Source organism: Odocoileus virginianus, chromosome 8, assembly GCF_023699985.2.
Source record: "Odocoileus virginianus isolate 20LAN1187 ecotype Illinois chromosome 8, Ovbor_1.2, whole genome shotgun sequence".
Taxonomy (NCBI): domain Eukaryota; kingdom Metazoa; phylum Chordata; class Mammalia; order Artiodactyla; family Cervidae; genus Odocoileus; species Odocoileus virginianus.
The window spans coordinates 75,353,959-75,377,631 of record NC_069681.1 but is presented as its reverse complement, the minus strand read 5'-3'; the positions used below and the strand labels follow the sequence as shown (position 1 = coordinate 75,377,631).

The window sequence follows — 23,673 nt, the reverse complement described above, 5'->3', positions numbered from 1 at the left end:
TGCAGGGTAACAACTTGTATTAGCTGTTCAGTGGAAAATGTGTATTTTATAGTTAGAGCGATAACCTGTAAAAGTCCAATTCTGAACATTGCTGGAGTAAATTTAAAAGCGTAATGAATTTTGCTTTCCCTTTGTTCATTTATATGGTAAATATATCCTCACACAACACACACGTATTAAATAATGAAAATAAAATCATGTCTCAAATTCCAGACCTTTAAAAAGAATCTTTTCAGAATTTAAGTAAATAAAAAATAGAAAATGGCATTAGTAATAATTGAGAATGTGATTGAAATGAAAAGGCTACGAGTCATTATTTCACTTTAAAATTTTTAAGATTTTAAAAGAATCATTGTCTTCTTTCAGATAAACTTGCGCCTCATCTTGGTAAGCGGGAAAACGAAAGAGTTCCTATTTTCTCCTAATGATTCTGCTTCTGACATCGCAAAGCACGTGTATGACAACTGGCCGATGGGTGAGTGGTGGTTTTCTCTTGAGAATGAATAATGTTGATTCTTTATGCCCTGTCTTGTTTCACAGACATTTTGAAAAAGTTGTAAGTGAAATATAAGAAAACAAGCGAATGATTGAGGGTACAAGGCTTAAAGTTGAAGGGCCTGCTGCATCCCTGCTCGGTTTGGCCTTTCAGCTCCCTCACTGCAGAATGGTAAAGGAGCCTGGGCATCAGGTTGTTGGGTGGCCTTACAGCTATTTTAATGGAAAAGAAAATTATTTTTTAAAGTAAAACACAAGGTAGCCAATAAACACACACACACACACACTTTTGTATCAGTAACTCTCTTTACACCAAAGTACAAAGTAAAAACAAAGAAAAACTATCTTTAACAAATTATATCACATGTTTTTTATTTTTGGTCTATTCTATACACAACCTGCTTAGCGTAGCATTTGACAGAAAATGAATATCTCATTCATGTCACTTCCTTTGTTTTTTGAACTACTACAAGGTCAAGTGAGGTATAAAATCCATTTATGCTTTGCATTTTCAAGCCAGTATCCATGACAGAATTTTGGAGTGTATGCGTTTATGTGTGTGTGTGTGAGAGAGAGAGAGAGATCTTTCTCTGGTTCTTTTCCATGTAATAAGACTCATGCCATCCTCAAATGAGTCTTCAGCTTATGTCTTCCTGTGAAGCTAACCCAAGTCATTTTGATCCTCTCAATTGCATGTACCTAGTGATACGAGTGTGCTGATTTCACTAATTTTACTGGACTTCCCTGGTGGCTCAGACGGTAAAGAATCCACCTGCAATGCAGGAGACCTGGATTCGATCCCTAGGTTGGGAAGATCCCCTGGAGAAGGGAAAGGCTACCCACTCCAGTATTCTGGCCTGGAGAATCCCATGGACAGAGGAGCTAGCCAAAACCGTTTGTACTTTTAAAGCACAAGACTTGTGTTAACAAAGAACATGGTGTATACAAAATGAATCAATTAGATCAGTACTGCTCAACCTAAAATAATATTATATGAAACTTTTAGAAGAAACTCTTTAATCCTTATTAACTTCTACACAACCATAAAACTATAACCGATCTACAAAGAAAATGCAAATATAGCTCTAAAACCAGTAATGTTCAAATTAACAACTTTAATGTGCCATGTGGCATATTTTTGCTAAAACCCACTCACTGCTTGCCCCATAAATATGGTACTGTGGAGTATGGCATGCCTCCTCTCCGCTGGCTGTATGAGAACCCAGGTATGTGTGGATTTACCACAGACCCTTCATTCACACAGTGTACCAAATTGTCATTCAGCCTTCACTGACAGGAACGTGTCATTTATGGATTAAGTTGACCTTTTTTCTTTTCTTGTTAACCTCTTAACAATTAAAGAAGTACTGCTTGGCACCAGTACAATCATAAGCTTAAATGCATACATGAGCGCTAAAGTCCCAAGGCTGTTCTTGGTTGTAAGGTAATAATTTGAATTATCTAGATAATCTCATCCAGGTTATCATTAAAATGAAAACACAATCTAAAAATTCTTGACGAGGACTTTGAGACCCAAAGAACCTGTCTTAGGGATTCATAGACCTGAGTTTAAGAAATACTGCTTTAGACAAATACTTTGAAATGACTGGGTCTTTCTTCTCGCTGATAACCAGGGAACAAGTCAACACTAGCTCCTGAATCAGAAAGAGACTGGAGCTAAAGGTCATAGATAAGAAGGAATTTCAGAAGAGCTGAAGTAACTAAACTTAGAATACTGGATCATCTTCAGAGCCAGGCAGGATAGGAAAGTGAGACTGTGAAAAGCGTTTGTAAATGTCTGAGAGTGATGCTGTCTGTTTAGTGGCTGAGTTGTGTCCACCTCTGAGACCATGGACTGCAGCGTGCCGGGCTTCCCTGTCCTTCACTATCTCCCAGCGTTGGCTCAAACTCATGTCCATTGATGCATTGATGCCATCCAACCATCTCATCCTCTGTTGCCTCCTCCTGCCCTCAGTCTTTGTCAGCATCAGGGTCTTTTCCAGTGAATTGGCTTTTTGCATCAGGTGCCAAAGTATTGAAGCTTCAGCATCAGTCCTTCCAATGAATAGTCAGGACTGATTTCCTTTAGGATGGACTGGTTGGATCTCCTTTCAGCCCAAGGGACTTTCAAGAGTCTTCTCCAAATCCAAAGTTCAAAAGCATCAATTCTTGACACACAGCTTCATCATAGTCCAGCTCTCCCATCCGTATGTGACTACTGGAAAAACCATAGCTTTAACTACAATGGACCTTTGTCAGCGAAGTGATGCCTCTGCTTTTTAATATGCTGTCTAGGATCATCATAGCTTTTCTTCCGAGGAGCAAGTGTCTTTATTTCATGGCTGCAGTCACCATCTGCAGTGATTTTGGAGCCTAAGAAAATAAAGTCTTTCATTGTTTCTATCATTTCCCTATCTATTTGCCATGAAGTTATGGGAGTGGATGCCATGATCTTAGTTATATTTCTCCTGGCATTCTTGATTCCAGCTTGTGCTTCATCCAGCCTGGCATTTTACATGATGTACTCTGCATATAAGTTAAATAGGCAGGGTGGCAGTATATAGCCTTGACTTAAACGCCTTTCCCAATTTGGGACCAGTCTGTTGTTCCATGTCCAGGTTCTCATTCTTTCTTTTTTTCTTTTTTTTTTTTTTTTTCATTTATGTTTATTAGTTGGAGGCTAATTACTTTACAGTATTGTATGGGTTTTGTCATACATTGACATGAATCAGCCATGGATTTACATGTATTCCCCATCCCGATCCTCCCTCCCACCTCCCTTTCTACCCAATCCCACTGGATCTTCCCAGTGCACCAGGCCGGAGCACTTGTCTCATGCATCCAACCTGGGCTGGTGATCTGTTTCACCCTACATAATATGCATGTTTCCATGCTGATCTCTCGAAACATCCCACCCTCGCCTTCTCCCACAGAGTCCAAAGGTATGTTCTGTACATCTGTGTCTCTTTTTCTGTTTTGCATATAGGGTTATCATTACCATCTTTCTAAATGCCATATATATGTGTTAGTATGCTGTAATGTTCTTTATCTTTCTGGCTTACTTCACTCTGTATAATGGGCTCCAGTTTCATCCATCTCATTAGAACTGATTCAAATGAATTCTTTTTAATTGCTGAGTAATATTCCATTGTGTATATGTACCACAGCTTCCTCATCCATTCGTCTGCTGATGGGCATCTAGGTTGCTTCCATGTCCTGGCTATTATAAACAGTGCTGCGATGAACACTGGGGTGCACGTGTCTCTTTCAGATCTGGTTTCCTCAGTGTGTGCCCAGAAGTGGGATTGCTGGGTCATATGGCAGTTCTATTTCCAGTTTTTTAAGAAATCTCCACACTGTTCTCCATAGCGGCTGTACTAGTTTGCATACCCACCAGCAGTGTAAGAGGGTCCCCTTTTCTCCACACCCTCTCCAGCATTTATTGCTTATAGACTTTTGGACAGCAGCCATCCTGACTGGTGTGTAATGGTACCTCATCGTGGTTTTGATTTGCATTTCTCTGATGATGAGTGTTGAGCATCTTTTCATGTGTTTGTTAGCCATCTATATGTCTTCTTTGGAGAAATGTCTGTTTAGTTCTTTGGCCCATTTTTTGATTGGGTCATTTATTTTTCTGGAATTGAGCTGCAGGAGTTGCTTGTATATTTTTGAGATTAATCCTTTGTCTGTTGCTTCATTTGCTATTATTTTCTCCCAGTCTGAGGGCTGTCTTTTCACCTTGCTTATAGTTTCCTTTGTTGTGCAAAAGCTTTTAAGTTTAATTAGGTCCCATTTGTTTATTTTTGCTTTTATTTCTAATATTCTGGGAGGTGGGTCATAGAGGATCCTGCTGTGATTTATGTCGGAGAGTGTTTTTCCTATGTTCTCCTCTAAGAGTTTTATAGTTTGTGGTCTTACATTTAGATCTTTAATCCATTTTGAGTTTATTTTTGTGTATGGTGTTAGAAAGTGTTCTAGTTTCATTCTTTTACAAGTGGTTGACCAGTTTTCCCAGCACCACTTGTTAAAGAGGTTGTCTTTTTTCCATTGTATATTCTTGCCTCCTTTGTCGAAGATAAGGTGTCCATAGGTTCATGGATTTATCTCTGGGCTTTCTATTCTGTTCCATTGATCTATATTTCTGTCTTTGTGCCAGTACCATACTGTCTTGATGACTGTGGCTTTGTAGTATAGTCTGAAGTCTGGCAGGTTGATTCCTCCAGTTCCATTCTTCTTTCTCAAGATTACTTTGGCTATTCGAAGTTTTTTGTATTTCCATACAAACTGAGAAATTATTTGTTCTAGTTCTGTGAAAAATACCGTTGGTAGCTTAATAGGGATTGCATTGAATCTATAGATTGCTTTGGGTAGAATAGCCATTTTGACAATGTTGATTCTTCCAATCCATGAACACAGTATGTTTCTCCATCTGTTTGTGTCGTCTTTGATTTCTTTCATCAGTGTTTTATAGTTTTCTATGTATAGGTCTTTTGTCCAGTTTCTAACTGTTGCTTCTTGAGCTGCATACAGGTTTCTCAGGAGGCAGGTAAGGTGGTCTGGTACTTCAGTCTCTTTAAGAATTTTCCATAGTTTGTTGTGATTGACAGAATTAAAGGCTTTAGCATAATCAGTGAAGCAGAAATAGATGTTTTTCTGTAATCTCTTGCTTTTTCTATGATCCAGTGCATGTTGGCAGTTTGATTTCCTGTTCCTCTGCCATTTCTAAATCCAGCTTGTACATCTGGGAGTTCTCAGTTCACATATTGTTGAAACCTAACTTGAAGGATTTTGAACATTACCTTGCTAGCATGTGAAATGAGTGCAGTTGTGCGGTAGTTTGAACATTCTTTGGCATTGCCCTTTTTTGGGATTGGAGTGAAAATTGACCTTTTCCAGTCCTGTGGCCACTGCTTAGTCTTCCAAATTTATTGACAAAATGAACAATGCTAAAGGAAAAAAGGAAACATTCTATTTACAATAATCTTGGATGTGATGAATTCAAAGTAGTCGCTACCAAAGTGTTAACAAATTATTTGATCTTCCTTCTAGAGGAGATGGACCTGGGATCATGGGAGTCAGAAGGCACTGAAGGGGGACAGGATGGGAGGAGAGACTGGGGGCGGGGCTGGGATGGGGCTGAAGTTCATTTCTCCTTTCCATTCATGCTGAGTTACCAACAGGCACTGGTCATATCAAACTCATGTTCTTCATTTTGAACAGTCAAAAACAAGGCAACAGGGAGAGCCCTGCACTCACCTCCTTTATCTTCTGTCACTTGCTCTTGAGAGAATGTTTTAAATTAGTCTTTGTGTTGACAGTTATCTCATGAAAGCAGGAACTTCTGTAGGAAACATACACATGATGCTAGAATTCTTAAGAAAGGTGATGATGGAATTCTCAAATCTCTATCAAAATCACAGCTTTAAATTCTGTATCTACAAGGTAGTGAAAATTACTAACCCTGTACTTTGTCATGATAGAGTGTCCTCAAACCACTATTTTGACAGAATCGTATTCCATGTTTTACCATAATAAGGTAAGTTATATGCTAAACTGAAGTATTCTGTTATCCATTCTACACACCAGTTGTCTTTTGATTGTCTTTGTACATTATCCTAGATTTCACACTTGTATAGTACCTTCTAATATCTATTGTTTTTCAAGTTCATTCTGAGAATTTTGGGTAAAGTGAACTAAAATTTTATCTTGTCACATTTATCAATTGGCTTTGAAAAAAGCAATAAAGTTATCCACATTATCAAAAAGTAGACACTGTTCTGCTTTTTAAAATGTTTATTTTCTAGTTACTGAGGTATAATTTTTTTTGTTATGCTCTTTACCAATATCCTAATGCTTTTAAAAATCTTTGTTAAACATTCTGTTTCCAGCCTCAAACACATGTTTTAACAGGTACAGATACTGGAACATTGCAATGTTTTCTGTTATTTCAATAAAAATTAATTTTAACTGACTTCTTTTTAACTAGGATTAGACTTTCCCCAACGCATTTGTTTTGGTTTTTAGACTTCAGGACCGTGTTCTGGCACCTTTTGTGTTCTCTAAGAAGCAAAGACTAGTCCTCAGCAGCCCCTGCTGTGTAGTGGGGCGCAGCGAGAACAGTGCTCCCTGAGTTGGGGTTACCGCAGTTAGCGGGAGCTCCCGCTGACCTCTCTGATGCTCCTCCTCTGATCGGGATCGGAGTTTTAGAGCAGTGCGGGAATGCCTTAAGTTTATGTTGAAATGCACCTAACGATTCCCTGGTTCTTTTCAGACTGGGAAGAAGAGCAGGTTAGCAGTCCAAATATTCTACGCCTTATTTATCAAGGACGATTTCTGCACGGAAATGTCACATTAGGAGGTAATGGTCACCTTTGTAATGGGACTTAGTGCCTGTCTTGCAGCAGCATCACTCATTTGTTTGTTTAGATGCTTATGTCTGGTTTTGCTAAAAACATAAAATTTCAAACTCTATGAATTTTGCCTAGTTTTGGTATGTCTACATTTTTGCATTTTGCATTCTAATTTCAGCTCTATGCTTAAGTGTTTACCATCTTGTAAAATAAACTCTTAAGCCATTAGAGATGGGAGTCCACACTTATTATTTTATAAATGTAGTTTAATTTTACTTCTGGATAATGTAATTTAGATGTCATATTTTTAAGTTAAAGCCAGAGACACAAACTTGGTGAAGTTTATGATGGTGGATTTTCAGATATAATAATCAAGGGTTGTTTTCATTTTGACTGTAATTGATGGAATTGCTAATCATGCAGAAATACACGTAAGTGAGTCATGTTAGAGAAACAGGTAAGTATAGTGACTGGAAGAGCAGACCTTAGAGCCAGGTTGTCCATGTTGGAGTTAGCGCCACTGCTCACTGGCTCCTTAACCTTGAGCCAGTCACTTCCCTGCTTGCTGTCCTAGTGTCGTGGTTTCCTCGTCAGTAAGTTAGAATAACCGTAGTGCCTCCCTCAGAACAGTGCTTGACACCTGTTACACACTTCGTTAGTTATTACTGCTCTTTATGTGTGAATGAAGAGACGTGGCTCAATAGTGCCCCCTCATGGGGGTGCATTTTCTACCATGAGCAGAATTTGTTTTTCTTTAAGTACAAGTATTTCAAATATATTATGATAATTATCAATAGAAATTTGTAGGCAGAGGAAGTGATCTACCTTAATGTATCTTTGTATACATATAGTCATGAGATTTTTCCTCTAAACCTAACAATTGAAGTGTTTAATCTGATCTTCCTTAAAGGTAGGATATTTTCATTCATTCACTCATTCATTCAGCATCTATTTATTTGTTATGTGACAACAGTGCTAAACAGTTAAAGACACAGGATTGAAAAAGATAGACTCTCTTCCTTCAGGGTACTCTGGCATTAGATAGTAGAAGCAGATAAAATTCACTGTTAAAATACTGTGTGACAGGGCTGGAGTAGATGAATGCAAATGATTATTATGACAGAACGTTTCAGTATGTAATTACAAGTGTTGTCCATGGCTGTATTTCACATTCATTGAAAATGGGACTGTATTTTAGTCTTTCTTTGATTTTCTGTGCCTCAGGAAACTCTTGGAATGTCACTGGGAGATGTGGCCTGAATTAACCTATTGACTCCACGAGTGGTGTCTTGAGGCTCCACTTCCCTTTAAGTGTTGACCTGTGTGAGCATTTCCTCACCTACTTAATTTAATTACGTCTCTGTTGTGTCCCTAAAGCTCCAACTTCGTGTTAAAGATCATAGAATTTGTGTTAAAATCAAATCATTGATTGTTTTTTGGAATTTGTTTTTGAATGATTAATAGATTGACTTACATTATTTACTGTGTTGCTATCAGTCTTTTCAAAACCAAACCATCTTTCCGGTCTTGTGATTTTGACAAATAACATTAAGAGTATAACCTGGATCGTCTAAGTTGATCAGTAAATCTGGGTAATGACATTCACCCCTTGGGGGGTTTTAGTTACTGTGTTTCTTTGTCTCCTATATTCTTGAATGTGAGTAATGAGAAGACAGTGCACAGGGTCATACGATTGAATGGCCAGCAAGCATGGAGCAGGCCTGGGCTGCTCTCCACAGTTTGAGGGTTGCTCTGTACTGTAACCCTGCCACCCCATGGGTGTTGGAATCTTCCTTTAAGTGCAGATTTCTGCACGCCCAGTCCATCTCCCTGTCTGCTAGGGGTGTCCCGCCCCCGTTGGCTCCTGTGTGAAGCGTGGGGACCTGTGTCCTGAGTGCTGTGCATTGCCCCAGCAGAAGGCAGAGCCCCCATATGAAGGAGAGAGGGCATCTCAGGTCTCGTGTCCCTCTTCCTTTTTCTGCTCTGATGCCATTAGTGTCAGTGTCTGCTCTTTCGAGTTAAAATTCAGATGGAGAAGAACAGTAACCGTCCCCATTAATCACATGGGTAGCCTGAATCCGTAAGCCCCTCAGCAGCTTCCTAGGCCTGACCACAGTGTTTCTCCACATTTGCATCTCAGTTTGCATACCTCTTCTCTGAGACCCATTTTTCTTGCTGCTCAGAAAGATGAAATAAAATTTATGGGGTGATGCTTTGGGCCAAGCCCTGAGGTAGGCACGTCCCTGGATTGTTTCTTTTAACAGTAGTAAGGGGCAGGTGCTCGAATTCATCTCCCAGTTTGGGTGGGGGAAACTGAGGCATCAGGAGGAGGCAGATAGCACTCAGAAGCCATATCACAGTCCGTGAGTGGCAGGGATGCGCTCTTAACGTAGGGCCAGCTGCCTGCCATCAGGCAGCGGGGTGAGAGTGGTCCACAGCGTGGTGTGTAGACGTTGCAAATTCAGTCAAGCTTTCCCAATACATTTAGTGAAATGTTTGGTAATAGAAAATTTTGTTTGCGTTTCAGTGTTAAAGCAGGCCCAGGAGATTATCCAGTAAGGGCACTCCTCTTGTTTCAGCCTACTGTGTATTTGGGGCCGTCATGCTTCACTTCAACTTCGGAAGTTAAGAGAATAGACCAAATAGTGGCTGGCTAGCGTTAAGCGACTTGGCAGCAGCAACAGCATTAAATAAGGTGGAAAGTCACCTTGATTATATGAAATATTAGGAATATTGAAGATTATTAGGGCTCTTCTTAACCATCATCCTATAGAGAAGATTTAAAGAGGGGGTGGCAGGAAGACTGAGCTTGTTGAGTACTGATCTGAGCCTGCCTTCAATTTTCCAAATGAGGGGAGTAGATTGAAACTCAGAACTAGAACATTGCAGCTGCAGAAACAGCTCCAGGCCTTAGCTCCACTGTCTGCTTCTCATTTTATACACAGAAGGACAGAGGGATTTACTTTGTGTGACTGGTTCACAGATACATGGGTGCATTATATTACTGTATGTCTGAAATATTTCATAATAAAAATTGTGACTTATAAATGAGAAAAGCCTTTTAAAGGCTTGATTAGAAAACAGTGATTACTAATAATGCCAAACAGTGATTTGTTTATTTAAAGTAACCTTTTAAAGAAAATTGTTTTCTAACTGAAGAATATAAGGTTAAAAATAATAAAATTATGTATTATTATTATGTTTAAAATCATTAATATGTCATTTCTTCTATTTCTACATTGTGGTGACCTCTTTGATGCAGGAATTTTATTAGGTGACTAAATAAAATTAGGTTAAGCAATTATGTATTTTCTCTTTCCCCTTCCTTACACAATATGTTTATATATGTCAAACTAATAGTCATAGCTAAATAATTTCTGAATTACAAAAATTGCTTCTGATAATATTAACCTAATTTAATTATGTAAGAAATGCTGTATCCATTAAGAAGTGCTGTCTGTTGAGGAAGTCACAGAAAGCAGTCAATTTTTAAAGTGGTCTCAATTCTGGTGAGTGATTCCAACAGGTTGATGTATATGTAACAAACTGTCTTCTTTTGACACAGCATTAAAGCTTCCTTTTGGCAAAACAACAGTGATGCATTTGGTGGCCAGAGAGACCTTGCCAGAGCCAAATTCCCAAGGTGAGCCGTGTGCTGGGAGCTTTCTGCCTTGCCCCACAGAGGCAGGCATTCACAAATGGCTCCAGTTCTCTTGGACATTCTGGAGAAAGGATGTTTTCATAGTGTATGGTCAGAGCTCGCTAATCGGATAACCAGGCATTTTGGAAACAGGCTAAAACTAAAAGGGTATTTATTATAGCATTTTAATTTTTAAAAATGCCAACATTAATTAAAAAAAAAATCCCTGTTTCTTATGCTGGAATCCCTCTGCTTCCCCCAAGCGTCTTTATAAACAAGGCTTCTCTTCATTTTCCCTAGGTCAGAGGAATCGTGAAAAGACTGGAGAGAGTAACTGTTGTGTCATCCTGTAACTGGTCTGCCTGGCGTGGTGTGGCGTGGTCTTTGTGTTTCATGCTGCCAGGCCAGGGGAGACCCGGCATTGCTTCAGAACCTTCAGGAAGAGTCTGCCTGTAGACCCATGGACCTCAACTACCACGTGAACACTGTCATCTTCTCTCATGAAAGTAAAAAGAACCAAGAACATTTTTCACTATGACTTTTTATTTCTAGTAGTTTGTTTATGTTAAGCAGTTTTAAAATATAAATATAAATTGATTTTTGAATGCAAGTCAATCTCCAGGGGAAAAGTTAACAAGTGATTTTTCATAGCAGAAACCATTTTGCTGCCACAAAAGTTTTCATCACCAGAACTAACAAATCAAGTGTTCAAAATACAATTTTGCACTAAAAACGATTGACAATTATTTTCTTCATCAGCAGAATTTATAACATGGTTTATGGTACCTAGAAATACTCATATGTGCAAATCCACACTGGAAGACACTCAGCAATTAAGGAAGTTAATTGCTGGGCCAACTTGAGAGGAAAAAATAGAAAAGAAACTAAAATGTTGGGTGAATTCTACCGAAGTCAGCCATGGCGGCTGCCCTGGCCCAGAATCCTGCCCTGAGCGCTGCTGTTCTCACTGCAACAAGTGAAAAGACACAGTGTGCCTGTTGTTGGAAGTGCTCGGCAGAGGGCTCGTGAAATTAGTTTTTCCTTCACACGTGCGCTTCAGTCAGACTGACTGGGGGTTGTTCACACAGCACAAGAGGGAGAGCGCGCGTCCTAGCCTTAACGCGGGGGGGATAGATTTCCTTGATTGCACAGAAATATTAGAAAACCTCATTGATTCACCACTTTTATGTATTTGAATATCAGCAAATTGAATTTTCCATAATTACTGCTCATCTCTGTGTCCCGTGTCATACTTACTCATTAATGAGAGCTCAGATGAATTCTTAAAACTAAAAATTCTCCATAGGACTAATTTTGTTTCTTTATGTAGTTTGCCTTGGGTATTAGTGCTTGCAATTGTATTAAAATCAAAAGCTGATTTTCAAGGCATACTTGATTGGGGATGCCATTCTTTTGTTTTGTACTGATAATTTAAAAATTGATATGCTAAAAACAATTTGCACAGCACTAAAGCATGAGCTAGTTTCATCTAAACCTGTAAAAAAAAAAATATAAAAGATTTTATATTTTTTCACTGGGAAGAAATTCTTCCTGGGTGAAATTGCGAATATGTGTAGAATATATTTAATAAAAACCTCATAAAATACCTAACTATAGAACTTAAATATAGATTGGCGTGTAGTATATAGAACAATATTCCATATAAATAACTCTAGCCTTTATAAAAATGAAGTTGCAGGCTGACATAATGTTCTGTACTGAAACGAGTGTCCTCGGCCCTTACAAGCAGTAAGTATAAATGGTTTCAGTCAGCTTTGTTTAAAGGTAATCAGGTTATTTTATTCATTGTTAATGCTTTGATGAAAAGGCTTTATATGCAGTAGATCTACAAAAATATTGTTCATACTGATCAGAATTAAATTTGTATAGAGCAGAGTTTTAAAATGAATGTAAATAGCACTAAACATTTTCTTTCTGCAACCTGTACTTATAGATTCTTTCTGTACACTAAATAAAAAAATATCATAGTGCATTTTGGTGGTAATCTTAAAGGTCTTTGATTAGGTTGATAGTTGTTTAAGTACTGTCTCATCCATGTTATAATTGTTCAATTTTTATTTCTGAATCTTTAAGAAAATTTGTTGAATATTCTATTGTTAGTTTTGGGAGGATTCCCAGTGTATCTCTGATATTTAACCTGGTTAATTTGTGCACAGTCATGACAATGGGTAGAATTACGTAGTCTCTGTTATCACTAAGATGTTCTATTCGAGATGTTAAGTATTTATATGCTTTGTTGACTGGCTCAAATGTGAATTCTGTTACTGTTGAGTAAAGAAGAATCTGGTAGTTACTTAATTGGGCAATTAAGCCATTTATGGCTATATTCTTTCCTCATATAAACTACTGGTAATTACTTTTAATACCTATTTTAATTCTAATTATTCTTCTGTTTTTCCAAAGTTAAAGACTATCAGTTAAATTATGATTGAAATTTTATGATGGCTAACCACATTCCTTGTTGGTTTTCTATGTATTTTTCTGTGAGTTCCCACGTTATAAATTTCCCTTCACAAGACTGCAATTTGGAGTTTGCAAAATGGATAAACTGGATCATTAGTAGAGAAAGAAATGTGTCACTTAATACCTAATATCATTGTTGTGCAAAATGAAAAAAGAATAAAAAATAGCAGTAAGATTATATACTGAAAACACCAAAAATTTAGATGCCTTAATAGTGTATACATGAAAATGCTCAACTGTCCCTTTTTAAAATATTTCTTGGGACTGCTTGACGGTTAAAATCGATAGCACATCCCAGTGAAGACCCCTCTGCCAGAAGCAGTAGCTCGCTCACCGAGAGGCGAGGGCTGCAAAGGTTCAGCCCTGTGCGCGCAGCCTGAGCTCCGGGCCTGTGACCCTCCCAGCACGCGGTGCGGAAGTCCTGTCTCTTACCTGAGTTGTCCTGGACTGAAGCGTTCTGGGAAAGGCAAAGCTTTTCTCCTTGGTTAAAGCCTCAGCATGTCTCCTTCATCTGACTTATTTGCTTTCTCTTCAAGATAAATTGTATCTTATCATGAAAAGTGTAGTATCTGACATCATCACTCGCATTAAATGAGGTTTCCTCATAACAAACATTTATCCTTAGTTTTATGTCATCTTGACCAATGTTACAGTAATTTCTGTTAGCTGATTGTGGTATATGATGGTTAATGTGAAAAGAAATTAAAACTTTCTCCATCTGTCGTAGAGTATTTCTCTTTTAAATGACTTCTGTTCGTAATTTTGGTGTAAAATTTTGTGTCTCCACTATTTTCCTCTTTTTTCCTTCAGTTTATTTCATTACATTCTTCAGTAAAATCAGTATTGTGTCAGCCCTTTATTTTTCTGTGTTACCTAAACCAAAGAGAAAGTGATCAAGTAAGATTGAGTACGCCTTCACACTGTCCTTATTGGTAACTGTCACAGGCGTTTCTGTAATTTTTTTCCACATTGTTTTGTGATATAGTCACTGGTTAGCCAAACTAGGTGTTTGGGCGTGGGAGGAGGGCTTGAAGGAGCGCACATAGCCTATACTTGTGGTTGAAACCAAACCACAGGCTGCTGGCCGTCTCCTCGGCAATTTCCCTGTCCTGGCAGATCAGGTCTCTTGACCATGGGCAGTGGGTATTAAGTTATTTTGTGGCTCTTGACAGTGACATCAAATGTCTTGTAATATTATTTTTTATAATTCTGCCTCTTTTTCAAGATGACAACTTTAAAGAAATACACAAAAGGCATTGTAAATTAATGCTGTGAAAAGGGGGATACCAGTCTCTCCTTTGATTCAACCAATAAGTGGACTTCCCTGGAAGTCCAGTGGTTAGGACACTGTGCTTCCAATGCAGGGGTCTGGGGTCTGATCCCTGGTTGGAGATCTCTCATGCCACCTGGTGCAGCCAAAAAAGAAAAATACACATTTATTTATTAATGTAGATCTAGAAGTAATTTGTTTTGAAAACAGAGTGTCTCAGGTAGAGACTTGACTTAATTCTAGAGTGCAGTGTACATTTCAAACATTCAGTATCTGATTTGTATTTTCTACAGACATCTTATTTTGATGGACAGGGAGTCTAGGTTGTAGTAGAAGAAACCTCATCTTAAGTAACGAGGGAGCAGGATGTAGAGGGGAACAGTGCTGACTACAAGCAGAGCGGGAAGGAACCTCCAGGTTTAATCCATGCTGCTCTTTGGTTTGGCCACATGTTCCATGTGATGATAAAAGAGAGAGATTTATTTCATTCTCAGCTGTCTGCTCAATAAGGTGGATTTTCTGGCTTTCTGGAGCCTGCCTCCTCATAGTCCCCCCTTCTTCATCACGCACCATGGTTTTCTCTCTGGGGTGGGAGGTGGGGTTTCTTAACAGAGCTCCACTAATTAGCATGCTGCTTTCTACCAGTGCTTCTCAGGCATTTTAAAAAATTTGATTATTTTAACACATCTCCATCCTGACTACCCCTGCCCCTCAGCCCTCAGAACACAGGTTACCATGCAGGAAAACCGCAGGGCTTCAGGGTCCAGTTCCTTAACCTTTAGGCTTTGGTGGTTTCATGTGTAGAGTAAGAATAATACCTATTTTGTAGAGTTGTAAGGATTATTTTAAGATAAATATTTAGAGCACTGATCGGCCAAAGAACTTACCTGACCAACCCGCAACCCTGTCAAAGGGCCTTCTGTTGGAAGTAGAGGCCAGGCACCCATGTGGTTCTAGACGTTCCAAAGAAGTAGATGAGGAAAAGCAGAGAAAAGAAAGTTTGGCATACAGATCTCTCAAGTAAATATGACCATGTAGTCACAAGTTAAACCATGATGAGGAAGGAAAAAAGACACTGAGAAGATCATCAAGGCAACAAGTCAGCTCTCCGGTCTCATAACTTAGAAAGCACGAGCAGACGGGGAGTTAGGCTGCGTAAGTGTCTAACACCTCGGAGAATGATGTTCGCTTGGAATGAGCTGGGTGGAGAGGAAATAAGAAGTACCATGTTTACAGTGTTCGCAAAGGACAGGGCAGCAATATGCTGCTGGGTGTCAACCCTGGCTGCACGCTAGAACCACCTGGGGAGTTTTTTATTTTTTATTATTTTTGGTGGGGGGGAGTTTTTAAATTTTTCACTTTTTCATGTTAATGCCTGGGCTTCTCACATCAGCTGAGTGAAACCTGAACACTCGTGGCTCAGAATGGTCACCTTGCAGATGGCCAGAAACTGAACCACTTAAAGACCAAAAACACAAAGGAAAATTGGAAAGACTGCAACAAATGGTGTTAAAATAGAAATGGAAATGGGGTGAGAGGCTGGAGATGGAAATGAGGAACTCGGCCGCCTTGGGTTCAACCAAAGCCAGGTGGCCATACTAGGCGGGATTGTAGGAGCTGTTGTGCATGCTGGCTGAGCAGTACCACCCCACGCCCACCTCCCACCATTGCCCCAGACCCCCTCCTGGGGCATTATGTCTGGGTTCTCTGCTGGGCCCCATGTTTGAAGGTTCAGTGACACACTTGAGTGTGTCCAAAGGTGACCAACCAGGGTACCGAAGGACCTGGAAATGATGTCACAAGTGAGCTGTTAAACTCCCAAAGGAAAAACAGAAGCAGATAACTTCTCACATGTTTGAAGGTCTGTAATGCAAGGCATGGTACCTCATGTGAGCCGCTGGTCAGAACAGAACTCGGGCAGAAATTGCAAGTAGGCAGATTTTGATTCCGTTTGGTTCTGAACTGCAGAAATGAAAGCAGCTCTTTTTGAGTAGTGAGACTGCTGTTATAGGAAGTGTTCAAGCAGAGGCTGTCGGAAGGAACAAAGGCTCTTTTGTGCAGGCAGGATGCAGAGGAGAGTCATGCGTTGGGTGCAAGAATGGATTAGTTAACAGGAGCTAAATCTGACTCCCTCCTGAATTTCTGTTTCTTTCTGTCCTCTGTAGGATTATTCTCTCACCATACCCCTCATTCATTTCTAGGCACCCACCCCTTCCTTCTCCCCTCCAGTGTGGCCTTTCTTACCAGTGAAGATGGTCTTGGGACCCCCTACATAATTACTAAGACTTCCTTCATCCTCAGTGTCTCCAAAGAACTCATCACATTTTAGCTGAAATGTGACCATCCCTTAGTACAGTAAGTCCCTTACATACAAACGAGTTCCATTCCAAGAAAGTGAAAGTTGCTCAGTTGTATCTGACTCTTTGCGACCCCATGGACTATACAGTCCATGGAATTCTCCAGGCCAGAATACTGGATAGGTAGCCTTTCCCTTCTCCAAGGGATCTTCCTAAACCAGGGATCGAACCCAGGCCTCTCGCATTGCAGGTGGATTCTTCACCAGCTGAACCACAAGGAAAGCCCTCCATTCCAAGAACATGTTTGTAAATCCAGTTTGTCCGTAAGTCCACAAAGTTAGCTTGGGCACCCAACTGACACACTCGGCTATGTAGTATTGTACTGTAATATGTTTATAGTACTTTTCACACAAATAATACATAAAAATCAAAAAACATTGTAGACTGTACAGTTCCTTGAAAAGTACGGCCGTGCAGGATCCCAGCTGGCACTTCTCAGCAGTGCCAGCTACATCACTACTTCAGACATCCTGCCAAGGCTTGAAATAAAGATACTGAACTACTGTACTCGGTACAGTGTTGTTGTTCCATCATTAAGTTGTATCTTTGCAACCCGCTGGACTCCACCACCAGGTTCCTCTGTCCTGGGGATTTCCAGGCAAGAATGCTGGAGTGGGTTGCCGTTTCCTTCTCCAGGGGATCTTCCCAGACCAGGAACCGAAACTCTCCTGCATTGGCAGGTGGATTCTTCACGACAGCCACTAGGGAAGCCTCACTGCGTACAGTGCTGTACAGTGAAGTACAGAAGAACACAACCACACCTGACAGTGTACGCCAGACTCAGGAGCTAACTTACCTATTGGGCGTGAGGCCACATGTTTGCATCTTTGAAAGTTCGAAAGTTAAAGGTTCATATGTAGAGGACTTACCGTATATATTTCTGAGCTGAGGTTCCCTAGGGAGTAGAGACTGAGGCAAAGCCTACATGCTAAGGCTTTACTGGTTGTTTTCACCCCAGGACAATAGGAATGAGAAAAAAAATCAGAAATTTGGTAGGCAAAGGGGGAAGGTTACCTGAATGGTAGGGAGTTCAGAACTGGTTTGGGGAGCAGACAGTGTCAAAGTGCAATCATAAAAACGAGAAGGATTTGCAGATCAGCGTTCATAGCAACATTCACAGTATCCAAAAGATGGCAATCACTCAAGCAGGTAAATAGAGAAGCAGAATGTGGTATTGTCAGACAACAGAACCTTAAAAAGGATGGCAATTCTGATGCGTGCTACAACACAAAAGAGCCTTGCAGGTACTATTCTAAGTGAAATAAATCTCAAAATGACAAATAATGATTCCACTTAGACAAAGTACCTTGAATAGGCAAATTTACAGAGACAGAAAGTAGAATAGAAGTGACCAGGGGTTGGGGAAGGCAGGGTTGGGGAGATAGAGACTCAGTTTCAGTTTGGGAAGACGAAAGTGTTCTGGAGATGAATGGCAGTGATGTTTGCACAGCATGATGAATGTATGTAATGCCCCGACTTGTACACTTAAAAATAGTTAATATGGTAAATTATGTCTTATGTGTATTTTAACCTAATAAAAAAAATAATTATTTCCCCCAGAAATATGAGTAAGCCTTACTCAGGAAAAGGAGCATGGTGAAGTGTCAGAGAGAAAGGTTGGAGTAGTGGCAGGAGTGATGCGATCAAATGGACATGCAAAGGCCCAGACACGAGAGTGGGTGAGCTGGCCAGGAAACTCTTGAGTACCCCCAAGGTGGCTTAGTGGTAAAGTCCACCTGCCAATGCAGGAGATGCAGGTTCAAAACCTGAGTTGGGAAGCTCCTCTGGAGGAGGACATGGCAACTCACTCCAGTATTCTTGCCTGGAAAATCCCATGGACAGAGGAGCCTGGTGGGCTACAGTCCAGGGTGTCACAGAGACTTGGACACGACTGAGCTATTGCGCATGCATGCAGTATGGCTAGAACACCGAGTCCCTGACTTTGAGGGGGAGGACATGAGAAAGTTGAGCCTTGAAAAACCAGCCAGGAGCACGATGTGGGGAAACTCTGCAGCAGCACCCCAATTCTGAAATCTGGACTTTTCCTGCAGGGGGTTGGAGCACTGAGATCACCCACATCCACACCCCCAGAAGACACTTGGCCCCTCCAGCCTTTCTACCATAATAAATTATGAATTACCAAACTGCTTTTGTATTTTTAAAAAGTACTTTTTTATAAAGAATTCAAAGAGTCCTAAAGATGAAGAGATGAAAAGTGTTTTTTCACTTTTGTTTTACCCCAAGTCCATTCACACACAATTAAGAAGGTGATCTGTATATTATAGAGTGAAGTAGGTCAGAAAGAGAAAAACAAATACTGTATATTAGAGCATCCATGTGGAATCTAGAAAAAATTGGTACAGGTGAACCTATCTAGAGGGCACGAATAGAGAATGGACATATGGACAAGACCAGAGAGAAAAAGAGGGTGGGTCTAATTGAGAGAACGGCTCTGACATGCATACACTGCTGTGTGTGAAACAGCTGGTGGGAAGCTTCTGCATAGAACAGGAGCTCGGCCTGGTGCTCTGTGTGTGATGACCTAGGGGATGGGATGGGGGAGGGAGGGAGGCCCAAGGGCGAGGGGACGTGTGTATACGTGTAGCTGATGCATGTCGTTCTACAGCAGAAAGTGACACAACATTGCAAAGCAATTATCCTCCAGTTAAAAGAAGAGGAATATCCGGGAGAAAAAAAAAATGAAAGGAAGCACAGAAGTGGATTGCCTTTATGTTGGAATGACTCCAGACTTACCCTGTTTCCACCTGCTTGACCTCTTTGAGCACTGGTTCCACACACACACACACACACACACACACACCCCTGGGCCCAGCCTCACGTGTCCTGGAGACCCAGCACTGGCCCATTCTTTCTGACTCTGGCCCAGCAGCTCCTTGGAGTCCAGGTGTCCAGGCCCTGCTTCTAGATGCCACTCACCTCCCCATGCTACCCACATACCTGGACACATCCCACAACAAAACCCACACCAGTGCAGCCGCAGTTTCCTGAATGCTGGAAGACCTTGGTCTGGGAAGGTCTGGGAAGACCCAGATCAATCACTGGGTTGACCCCATAATGACAGAAGGTCTTTGCAGCAAATTTCTCAAAAAAGTGTCTTCATGAATTGTGTTGACCTAGTTATCGGACGAGAGCCAGCAATCTGTTCCTTGGTGCTTGGAAACTCAGCTCTGTTTTACACCCACTGGCAGCTGTTTATACCCTTAGCCTCCTTTTCCATTTACTGTCTACACAGCTGTCCAGGCTCTACATAACTTCTGTAGGTAACAGAAAAACACAAGCCCCACCATCAGACAGGCGTGCTTTTGGCCCCAGGCCCCCCATAAATCAGTCTGACGAGTGTGGGCAGAGTTTCACTACTCTACACATCATTTCTCCATGTGAACAGGGATAGAACACCCGGTGTCCCAGTGGTTGGATGATTGTTGAACTCCCATGAGCTAATATCCACGCAGAAACCCACACATGTAAATGCTCAAAAGATGTGAACTCTCTTTCCTCCTCTTTTTTTTTTTTTTTTAATGGACCCATCCCAGCTGTTTTTTGCTTCTGAACACATTGGGAGGTAGGCTGGGTATCCATACTGAACAAAGAAATAAACAAGAAGATAGGGGCTCTATGGAGCCTGGCCCCCAGGGGCCAGGACACCTGAATTGTAAACAGGAGGACAGTCAGGACCTTGCATGGGACAGGAGGGGGTAAGTGCATGAGCCACGAATGCAAATTGGTTCTCTGTCTCAGTTCCCCAAAACGGCAGTGGGGAACTCCAAGATGAGTTCCCAAGGAAGAAATGCAGCCATCGCTGTAAACAGTTGAGAATGGTCTCCAAGATCGTAAACAAGTGTGGGAGCCAGAAACCAATGTTGCGACAGTTTGTGCCTGGCCCGGGAACAGAGGCTGGGCTGGTTCAAAATATGAGTCTGCAAATAAGTTTGTGCTGGTGAATTTGGGTTAGAAAGCTCATTCCTTCTCTTCTGAGCCCTTGTTTTGGGTGTGCATTCCTTCGGGCAAACGATGACTTCAGCAGCTCTCAAGAAATATTTGCCACATCCGAGACAGATGGGATCGGTGTGTGCACCACAGGAAAACAGGTCTCTTTCCCATCGCTTAAGAGCCTTGTGCGGTCTTGTCAGGAGGAGACACAGTGGAGAGGGGACAAGAAACTGAACAGACTCAAGCCCAACAAGTGATTTATAGGAAGGAGAACCACATGGCCCAGTGATGCCTGTTGTCTGGATACAAAGTTTTCTCTTATTAATTTTATTGAAGTTATTAGTTGATTTACAATCTTGTGTTAGTTTCTGCTGTACTGGGTACACTTTTTTTGTTGTTGTTTAATTTGGCTGTGCTGAGCCTTCGCTGGAACACGCAGGAGCTAGTTTCCTGACCGGGCACCCTGTATTGGGAGCACAGAGGGTTTCTGTTTGTTGTTCTGTCGAGGATGTTTATTTTCTCTTATTGTTGGAACATCGTTGCTTTACAATGTCGCATTAGTTTTTGCTGTGTCACACAGTGAATCAGCCGCACGTGTACATATATCTCCTCCCTCTGGAGCCTTCCACCTTCCCACCCCCATCCCCCCACTCTGGGCCATCACAGAGCCCCGAACTTTGCTGTGCTATGCATCAGCTCCCCGCTGGCTAGCTATTCTACACATGGTAGTGTGTATATGCCAATGCTACGCTGTGCTCAGTCACCTTAGCCATGTCCGACTCTGTGACCCCCACGGACTATAGCCCACCAGGCTCCGTCCATGGGATTCTCCAAGTAAGAATACTGGACTGGGCAACCATTCCCTTTCCTCTCCAGGGAATCTTCCCGGCCCAGGGATTAAACCCAAATCCCTTGTGTCTCCTGCATTGTAGGCAGATTCTTAACCACTGAGCCCCCTGGGAAGCCCAATGTCAACGCTACTCTTTCTATTTGTCCCCCCCTCCTCCTCCCTCTGTGTCCGCAAGTCCATTCTCTACATCTGCATCTCTATTCCTGCCCTGCAAGGAGCACAGAGTCTTAACGACTGGGCCACCGGGGAAGGCCCTGGCGACACCTCTGTTAGGGCTCCTTTTCACTCTGTTCATTGATCCTCACAGTATCAGCTTCCTAGAAGTGCCCTAACCGAGTACCACAAGTTGGGTGCCCTAAACACTGAGACGGTCTCATGGAGGCCAGAAGTCCGAGACCAAGTTGTCAGCGGACTTGGCTGGAGGGGATAACTGTTCCACGCTTCCGTCCAAGCTTCCCCAAGGTTACGGGCTATCTCTGATATTCCATGACTTGTAACGGAGTCTCAGCGTCTGTCCATCTTCACAAGGTGTCTGCATATCTGTGTAGGACACCTTTCATAGTGGATCAAGGACTCGCTCCGCCAAGCCCCCCGTTCCAGTGGGACCTCATCTGAACCAGTGATATCTGTGACGACCTGTTTCAAGTAAGGCTGCATGCTGAGGTACCAGCAGTTACAGCTTCCATGCATGAATTTGTGGGGACACCTGTTGGGGGTACACCTTTGCTAGATGCTGGGAGATGGAAAGACATGTGGATACACAGTCTTTGCCACGATCCAGACTGGAACGCATCTAGCAGGGCCTTCTGCAAGTGGGCTGCAGCCCATCAGCAGGACTGTGGAAGGATCAGTCACCTTCCAGGGGAGCGTGAAGGAGGGTGCCTGAGAGAAATGACCTTTGAGTACTGGGAACAGCCTTTAAAGTGCGTCCCAGTCTGATGAAGGAGATTTCAACAGAATACACTTTACTGTTTTTTAATAACTGTACTTGTTTCTGGCTGTGCTGGGTCTTCGCTGCCGCACGCAGGCTTTCTCTAGTCGTGGTGAGTGGGAGCTCCTCTCTGGTTGCAGTGTATGGGCCTCTTATTGCGCTGGCTTTTCTGGTTGTGGGACACAGGCTCTCAGCATACACGGGCTTCAGGAGCTATCGCACAAGTTGCTCCTCGGCATGTGGCATCTTCCCAGATCGGGGACCAAACCCATGTCTCCTGCATCGGCAGGCTGGTGTTTGTTTTTTTTTTTTTTTATCACTGAGCCACCAGGGAAACCCTTGAATCCACTTTGAAAGTCATCTTTGGTGTACCCTTAGCTTTTCTACAGTGTAAAACCATATGGTTGTTAAGATGAACATACTGTGGCACATAAGCCATCTGGTCTAGAATTTATTTATTTTTTAAAATTTATATATTTATTTGACTGCACTGGGTCTTCGTTACAGCATGTGAGATCTTAGCTGCAGCATGTGGGATCTAGTTCCCTGAGCAGGGATTGAACCTGGGCCCCCTGCATTGGGAGCACAGTGTCTTAGCCACTGGACCACCAGGGAAGTCCCTGGTCTAGAATTTAAAGTAAAAATACTTCAAGTTTTGAAAAAATGGTCAGACCATAATTTTAGTTTAAATGGTTTAGAAAATTCATCCAATTAAGTCTGTTATCAGTGTTCAAGGTTCACAAAATGTGTTCTCCAAATGTTTATTAAAATTGTGCTGTGTTTAGTAATTCCCATAACATAAGATAAAGTAAAAGAATAAAATAAAAATACTGAATTGTGGCTGACTTGTGTCTGACCCAGATTCCTACACTGAAGCCCTAATCCCCAATATCCCAGAGTGTGAATGTACACAGAGAGAGTTGATCAACAAACAGTTGATTAAAGCGAGAATGAAGCCTTTAGGGTGGGACCTGAATCCAAAATGGAAGGTAAGAAGAGGGGATCAGGGCACATGGGGAGAGATTCCTGGGATTCAAACCCACACAGAGAAAAAAGCCATTTGGAGACAAAGGGAGAAGGCGTGGTTTGCAAGCCAGGGAAGAGGAGCCTCATGGAGCCAACCCTACCAACACCTCAACTTGGACTGCCTCCCTCCAGAACTGTGGGAAAACAAAATACATCTCTGTTGTTTAAGCCCCCCGTCTCTGGGGTTCTGTCGTGACGGTCCTAGCAAACCAACACACACCGTTGTGCTGCGTTCAGCCCCTCAGCCGTGTCCCACTCTTTGCGACCCCGTGGTCGCAAAGGAGCCTGCCAGGCTCCTCTCTCCACGGGATTCTCCAGG

General features: G+C 41.7%; 1 protein-coding gene and 1 non-coding gene across 2 annotated transcripts in view; one reads left to right on the top strand and one right to left on the bottom strand.

Annotated features, from left to right (window-relative positions):
* The window catches only part of UBL3 (ubiquitin like 3), a 49,475-nt gene extending 35,762 nt beyond the window's left edge, over positions 1–13,713 (top strand). Inside the window, exons 2-5 of the mRNA XM_020874301.2 lie at positions 367–475; positions 6,767–6,853; positions 10,411–10,488; positions 10,786–13,713. Of these exons, the coding sequence (XP_020729960.1) occupies positions 367–475; positions 6,767–6,853; positions 10,411–10,488; positions 10,786–10,838 (327 nt within the window). The 3' untranslated portion in view covers positions 10,839–13,713. The remainder of the gene's footprint in view (positions 1–366; positions 476–6,766; positions 6,854–10,410; positions 10,489–10,785) is intronic.
* Positions 13,714–22,870: 9,157 nt separating this feature from the next.
* Positions 22,871–22,943, bottom strand: TRNAG-CCC (transfer RNA glycine (anticodon CCC)). Its single transcript has one exon. It is a non-coding gene; the product is annotated as a tRNA-Gly (tRNA).
* Positions 22,944–23,673: the final 730 nt, after the last annotated feature.